This window comes from Sinocyclocheilus anshuiensis, unplaced genomic scaffold (assembly GCF_001515605.1).
Source record: "Sinocyclocheilus anshuiensis isolate Anshui unplaced genomic scaffold, SAMN03320099.WGS_v1.1 scaffold1659, whole genome shotgun sequence".
Classification (NCBI taxonomy): Eukaryota; Metazoa; Chordata; class Actinopteri; order Cypriniformes; family Cyprinidae; genus Sinocyclocheilus; species Sinocyclocheilus anshuiensis.
The window spans coordinates 330929-339467 of NW_015551112.1; the positions used below are offsets into that span (position 1 = coordinate 330929).

The following is an 8539-nucleotide window of genomic DNA, read 5'->3' on the forward strand; positions in this document are numbered from 1 at the left end:
TCTCACCGTCCGGTCTACCGGTCACTCCTATGGACTGTTCTGGACTCTCTCAGCTGAACTCACCTAGAGAGACTTACCTTCTGTTTCTCCCGCGATCCTCCAACGACTCCTTGGAAACTGTTCCACGATCTCCAACGTAACCGGCATCCGATCCTCACCATCAGAACTCAGATAAGCACCCTGGAACCATTCACTGTGTTTACACTCACCTGCCTTTTACTCACCTATTCCAGTCATCCCCTTACCCAGTCAATAAACCATCCTGATTTGCACTTACCTGTTGTGTCTGGCCTTGATTTGTGACACACACACACACACACACACACACACATATATATATATATATATATATATTATATAAATGAACATTGTGTGGTGTGTGTGTGTGTGTGTGTGTGTGTGTGTGTATACAATGTTCATTTTTTATAGCAGTACCAAAATAATACATAAAATAAACAGTAAATTAAATTGAATAATATAATAAAAATAAATCATTATACCTACATTTGGTGTGTATTCAAATTAAAATATAATGCTTCTACTGCATATAAAAATAAAATAGCTAGATTTACATTCTGAACAGCAACAAATGTAATTAACGTTAATTAATTTTTTTTTAATATATTTTAGCCTTATACATAATTATCATTTCACAATTATGATTTGTCATTTAAATATATATTATTTAACACAATGCATTTACATTTAGTACTGTATTCTTTGTTCAGCATCTATTTATATGAGCTTGTGCAAGGAGGAAAAGGAGGTTTTAAAGTTGTGTACAGTGTAAAAAATGATTTACCGAAGTTGCAAATAAAATAAAGATTATTGCAGAATACTTTACAAGAAAATACTATTTCAGTCTTTCTACTTCAAAGTTTCATGGTAAATTCAATGTTACAATGTGTTAATTGTTTTTGTAATTATTAGTACAATTTACTAGCAAAATTGTTTCTACACCATTTTTTTCCAGTGTAGCAATTTCTGGGCGAACAAGTAAATCGTGCACATTTTTTTTTTCTTCAGTTTACCACCCATGGCAGCACTGGCTGCTGGTGCAAGAGTCATTTGAGCAGCACATGGTGCTGCAGACGTACATAGTGGATTGCCACAGATGGTACGACTGCGCTGTACCGCATCCCGCAAGACGAGAGAGAACGTCAGCAGACTCAATCAAAGCCTCTACCATTAATCACGCCTGAACTGCACCAGAACTTTACTGCTTCACAGGAAGAGACTGTTCTAAATGTGCCATACGGGAGCCGGGCCAGAAGGAGTGTGTATGTGTGTGTGTGTGTCTGAAGGAAATTGTAAAAGCTGGGTCACAGTAATTTCAAAGCTGCTGATGAAGCAGTGTGCATTTGGGTGGCACAATTTACTTTAAGATGGAAAATGGGAATGTGTGTGTGTCAGTTACAGACTGAAGGTGTGTATGTGTTTGTGTGTGTGTTCTTACTTCATGCATCTGGAGTGCAGTTGGCAGCGTGCGACAGACACTCTCACCACGCAGGAGTGGAAGGCCAGCAGGAGCGTGTGACTGGGTTTGTCCAGGGTCAGAGAGAGAGGCTGCCTCGCCTGCACAGAGTCATCACCGCACCTACACACACACACACTGAAGTCATCAATACAACCCCTCATGCACTTTACCAACTAAACATTTCCTAGAACACGAATACGCACACTCATTAAAACCCAACAACTTCACATCAGTGTCTCCATGAGTCATGAGCACATTAACATACAGTTTGACCACCCACACTCAGCAGCAGGGCAGAGACATTCTAACTCATTTCACATGTGAGAAGGTTAGCCAATCACTACAAAGGTTATCTACATATAGAACTTACATATTGTATATGCCATTTACATGTAGTCTTAAAGGTACAGTAGCAAAAAGGGGTCAGAATTAAAAATGAATGAGTAAAACAAAAAAACCTAAAGAGATTTTAGTAGTGAAGAAAGTAGTGAATTATTCAAAATTCATTCTCTTTTATACACTTAATTGTGATATTGTGATGAAGAAAATTAACCAATATGATTTCCAGAAATTTCGATTTAGATCATTTAAACTATTTTTTATAATTTTACTAGATTATGTTTAGATAATAGGCTTTTTATTAACATTTACATGAAATACATTTGAACAATTTATTTTACTTACACTACAGTTTAACATGTTTTTAAAAGTAGTCTTATGCACACAACGGCTGCATTTATTTGTTGTAAAATATAGTAAAAACAGTAATATTGTGATATATTATTACAATTTAAAAGAACTGTTTTCTATCTGAATATATTTTAAAATGTAATTTATTCCTGTGATGCAAAGCTGAATTTTCAGCATCATTACTCCAGTCTTCAGTGTCACATGATCTGCCAGAATTCATTCTAATATGCTGATTTGCTGCTCAAGAAACACTTGAAATATAATTTCTGTGTAACAATGTAAATATCCTTACTGTCACTTTAAATCAACTAAATGCATTTTTGCTGAATAAAATTATCTTTTTTTTTTTTCAAAAGAAAAGAAAAAAAAAACATACTGACCTCAAATGCTTGAATGGTAAATGTATGGACCAACACAGAATGCATTACCTATTAAATTTATATGACTTATAATTTTGTAAATTCCACTTCCTGTCATTTAACTTTCTGTGGGGTGTGGCCAATTCAATTTCCAACTGAAGCAAGGCAAATTCTTAAACAGAATTTTGTCAAACCTTGTTCCCGATCCAATTTCCTCAGTCTCTCTTTCTCTTCAGTAAGCTCCTTTCGTCTTTCTACTGTCTGTGACTATAAAAAAGTGGCAAACAGCCCAAAAAAAATACACACTAAAAGAGATTCAGTCAGAGTTGGTCTTTTTCCAATACACATTAACTGTCAAGCTGCTAATAAGGCATTAAATTACTGCAACCTCTCTGATTAAATTACGACACTGAGAAACTCCCCAACAGTAGGTCTACATATATCAGACATGTAATCTAAACACTGATAAATAGCTGGGAGACAAATGAGACATATTACAGTAAGTTGTGTGAGAGTTTTAGATGCCGTCCAGAGAACACCTAAGGCAAGACAGAAGGTCAAGCAGACACAGTGATCTCTTTGTTTCAGGTGTGTGTGTGAGTGTGTTTCTCAGTGAGCGCTGTGTCCTGCTGAGAACCTTATCTCAACCGCCACACAACTCGCCTTCATCTCCCAGCATGCATCTCTCTGAACCTTACTGTTCTTCCTCCAGACAGGTATTGCCTTTCATCTTCAAAACCCCAGCCATGTTTTCATCCATCAGAGCGCCACACGCTCACTCACACACACACACACACACACACACACACACACAATCAGAAACCCTGTTGAATCTTTTTGCCTCCTTTTGCTTTTGAGGACATTTTCAGAGGTGCTGCGTGTTTGTGGATAAAAAGTGTGGATTTATTTCTTCAGTTGCATTTGATACTGAATATCTTTTTCTTTGACAGTGCTAAAGTTTTCAATCCAGGGCTAAACGTAAACAACAGTAAACAACTGCGTGGAACTTCTTGATAAAAACAGATTCCAAGTCTGGAAACAGATTAAAGGATGCTAAGGACAAAAACAACTTGATCTCTGCTCCGAATCCTGCAACAAGCTGCCTTATCAGGAAGGCCGGAAGTCATCAAAGTATGTCTGAATGCAATGTTTGCATAACATCTTGTCTAATAAGCTGCTTTTATCTTTTTGGAGGTAGCATAGATATATCTCTCTTGGGTTGTCATATTCTTAGTGTACACTACAGGTAACAGGGTAAAAGTTTTAACTAATAAATAGCACCATACTTTCCACAGTTAATTCATCACAGTACATTAAAGGTGGGGTAAGCGATTTTACAAAAAAGCTTTAGAAAACTGATTCGGGCCGAGTAGCAAAACAAACTTGTAGCCAATCAGCAGTAAGGGGCGTGTCTACTCATGATGTGGAGGAGAGAGTGTTCAGTGCACAGGACGCACATTAGCCAAGCCGTGTGACAGAAAGATAGAGATGGCGGATAAAAAACAAAAGAGGAAAACGTCTGCGGAACAAAAGAAGGCTTACGATAAGGTAAGTAGGACCCGTGTAAATATCAGATAAGCTTTCCAGCGCTGGAGAGAACTCAAGGAGCGGAAGGCCTGCGATCGGACGCCGAGGTTGCTTTGTTTCTTCTCGATAGGTGAGTAACACCGTGTCTGCGCCTCAACAGCTAAAGTCTGTCTAGTACACTGGACGCGACAAAGAGACCGTTGAAAATCATTTGAAATTTGTGTCAATACGTCATAAATAGAACACAGCAGCAGTTTCCTGTCGGGGATTTGTCGTGTCGTGCCGCACCTCATCCAGTGTAGACCATAGATATGTATATATATATATATATCTGGTGTAGACAGCATCACTGATTATAATGAGTTCTATAGTATTTTGTCGCGCCGCGCCACTCGCATCCGGTGTAGACACGGTGTAACATTGGTTTTGCTTTGTTTCACAGAACTAATCGTTGCCTGGGTTGCATACGTATGTGTGGGGCGGAGCTATCAAAATAGTGGCGAGGCCCTTTTGGGGCGTGTTTGTTTTGGTGATTTCAAATGTCAACATTGGCTACCAGAAATCGCTTACCCCACCTTTAATGGTAGGGAAGGCGATTTCGGAGATTCTAGCAATAGCAAGCTAGCTTTGAAAGCATAAGATCCCACCCTCCCTGAAAATCACTCTCCAAAGCCACGCCTCTTCCAAAAGACATGAACGCGCACAGGCAGAGCAGAGGCTAACCAGCGACACGCTGAGAGACGGAGTTGGTGGAGGATTGAATGCAGCGCTGTCAGATTACCTCGTGTCTCATTCACCGGTGAGAAAACATTACAGTATAAAGCGCATAATATTACAATAATAACGCCTTCCATTCTCGCTCGGTCTGCAGTTAGCGTAATGGAACGTGCTGATGACGTATCATGTCTGCGCGAACAGAGTGCATGGAGATATGCAAATACCCATTTTGTATAGAATTTTACTAGATTATGTTTAGATACATACGTTGACAGGCAGGTAGGATATATTTTATATTTTTTTAATTTGTAAATAAGGTGAATTTACTTAAATATTTATCAGGCAAATTATATAGAAACCCTCAGAATATATATTGAGATGCACCTGTAGATTAAAAACTGCAAAGTCTGGTGTATACAAATGTTACTGAAGTGAAGATTTTGAGAATACAGCCTTTAAACATGTGTACTGTAATTGAAATCTACACATACAAATAGATAAAGTGTAATAAAATAAAAACTTAAATGTATATTTTGGATGTTGTCTTTCCACTAGTCTGACAGAAGTCTGACCCATGCCTGAAAAAAACAATGGTTTTGCCTGTAGTGTATTGCCTCAAACTGGTTTCAAACAAAAAATCCCTTCACCTTTCTGGGTTGTATCCCTCCATCTCTTCCAGAAAGGTATTGGTGTTGGAGTATGGGTTCTCCGGGCTGGGTGTGATGAGGAACTTGAGAACGGTTCCTCTGGTGGATCCGAGGAACACCACAGTCCGATTGCGGTGTGGGCCTGCCTCAGTGTCTACCACCATAGTGTTCAACTGGTACCTTTAAAGTGAGGAAAATAGAACAATATGCACACCATTACAGAAGCTTATTGCTTTTATAAAACAGTTGCAACATCAATATGATGAAAGACAATAAAAGACAAATTTTCAGCCAAGAATATATTTCACCATGCTAACTGTAAGCTGTTTACAGTAGCCAAATAAAACAGTGTTTTAAAATCAACACGAAACTGCATTTGCAAGCCATTTTGCAACCATAACGTGATATTTTTCCAAGAGAAACAGAATATTGAATAAGAAAAAAATGTAACCCTGTATTATTTTCCCCACCCACACGGCCTATTTACAATTCTGATGAATAAAACAGTCCTTTCAGAGGTAAATCAAGGTATTACAATTTGAACAAACTTTGCAAAGACATATTTTCTTTAGAACGGCATTCATTTATGAATTGTGCACCGGAACATTAAGAAAGTAAATAGGGTTCATTTTGATCCGTTGAATTCAGCTGATGGTCACATTTTGTCATTTAATAGCTTCAAACATAAATCAGATTTTAGTGCTGCCGCTATATGTTTTAAACCATTCTTGGTGTGTTATTCTTAATACAGCTTAAGAAATAATTAAAAAGGGATGTCAGAGATAAGATGTGTAAATACTCTCTCTGTTGAGACTTGAGAAGATTAGGTGTAAAAAGGCTTATTTGGATCAAAGTCAGCAAACACAACGGAGTTTCACCAGAGTTTCTGTGACGGCTCACACCAACTTTTACTTTCTGTGTACTTTTACTTGGTTGTAATTGTGAAAAACCTGAGCTGACTATTTTGCTTCAAGTCATTGAAATCTTTATGAAGAGTAATTCACTAACATTTATTCAAGATAAACATTCAGGCAAAATGGTCTGTTATTGAATATGAATCAAATGTACACCAGAGTACCACTCTCCTTTGTGTCAATTCACTTCTAGTTATCATGAAGGAACCCAGTGGCCATTTCAATCCAATTTTTAAAAGCGATTTGATTTATAGCTATATTTTTACTCCTTGCAGAGAAGCTTTGCTTTGGTTCTGCAAGCCTCAGGCAATTTACTCTCTGCAGAAGCACTTCTGGAGTTCAGATTTATATTTTAACTAAGGTTTTTTTCCCCCTCGCTAACCTTGAGAGACACTGTAGGAACGCTCTTAACAGGAATGCTCACAGAATGATGTCCTTTGAGTGTCGGTGCTGCTAACATTAGCCATACTACAGCAGAGTTCGGGCTCCTGATATCTCAACCAATTTCAGTTTAAGCAGCACGGCTTTTAGCAGGCCTTGAGAATTATGTTTCACCTTTTCAACTCTCAGCAACACACTTCATATAACAAGCATCTTGTGGTTTATTGATATTTTTCCGTAACACCTGTGTTGTGTAGCTGTACGCATCTTACCGGACCATAGTCTTGACTATCCACGGTCTGTGTCCAAGCAAAGGTACCGCTTCATCCATCAGAGGATGAGTTTTGATGAAATTCAGCACTTCATTAGGAAGGGTGTTGGAGGAGCTGAATCTCGACCCCTGGACAGCACATCCTCCAGGCCTAGAAAAGTAAAAGAACCACATTACTGATACAGTGATGCTTCACTAATTAACGCTTGACATTTCAAGCTACAAACCAGAAGAAGGCAACTAGCTATCAAGCGGTCAATTGGTAGAATGATGGATGGATGGATGGATCGTTAGAAAGACAGAATGATGGATGGGTAGAATGATAGAACGATAGAGGAATGGATAGATCAGTAGAATGATAGAATGGTGGATGGATGGATGGATTGATGGATAGATCAGTAGAATGATAGAACGATGGATGGATTGGTAGAAAGATTGAATGATGGATGGATGGATGGGTAGAATGATAGATGGATGATAGATCAGTATTATGATAGAATGATGGATGGATGGATAGATCAGTAGAATGATAGAACGATGGATGGATGGGTAGAATGACAGAACGATAGAGGAATGGATAGATCAGTAGAATGATAGAATGGTGGATGGATGGATGGATAGATCAGTAGAATGATAGAATGATGGAGGGATGGATGGATGGATGGATGATCAGTAGAATGATAGAACGATGAATGGATGGATTGGTAGAAAGATAGAATGATGGATGGATGGATGGATGGGTAGAATGATAGATGGATTGGTAGATCAGTATTATGATAGAATGATGGATGGATGGATAGATCAGTAGAATAATAGAATGATGGATGGATGGATGGACGGATGGATGGATCAGTAGAAAGTTAGAATGATGGCTGAATGGATAGATCAGTAGAATGATAGAACGATGGATGGATGGATGGACGGGTGGATCAGTAGAAAGTTAGAATGATGGATGAATGGATGGATCGGTAGAGATAGAATGATGGAAGGATGGATGGTTAGAATAATAGAACAATGGATGGATGGATTGGTAGAAAGATAGAACGAAGGATGGATGGATGATAGATCAGTAGAATAATAGAACAATGGATGGATGGTAGAAAGATAGAACGATGGATGGATGGATGGACGGATGGATGGATGGACGGATGGATGGATGGACGGATGGATGGATGGACGGATGGATGGATGGACGGATGGATGGATGGACGGATGGATGGATGGACGGATGGATGGATGGACGGATGGATGGATGGACGGATGGATGGATGGACGGATGGATGGATGGATAGATCAGTAGAATGATAGAATGAAAGATGGATGGATAGGACAGATCAGAAGAATGATAGAACGATGGATGGATGGTAGAAAGATAGAATGATGGATGGATGGATGGATGGATGGGTAGAATGACAGAATGAAAGATGGATGGATAGGACAGATCAGTAGAATGATAGAACGATGGATGGATAGACGGAAGGATGGATCGGTAGATAGATAGATAGATAGATAGATAGATAGATAGATAGATAGATAGATAGATAGATAGATAGATA

At 38.7% G+C, this 8539-nt stretch overlaps 1 protein-coding gene across 1 annotated transcript in view; it reads right to left on the reverse strand.

Moving 5' to 3' along the window:
* Positions 1–8539, reverse strand: part of LOC107662975 (semaphorin-6B-like) — a 119872-nt gene that overhangs the window by 7602 nt on the left and 103731 nt on the right. Inside the window, exons 12-14 of the mRNA XM_016453110.1 lie at positions 6985–7134; positions 5418–5597; positions 1457–1597 (exon numbers count right to left, since the gene is read on the reverse strand). Coding sequence (XP_016308596.1) covers positions 1457–1597; positions 5418–5597; positions 6985–7134 — 471 coding nt within the window. The remainder of the gene's footprint in view (positions 1–1456; positions 1598–5417; positions 5598–6984; positions 7135–8539) is intronic.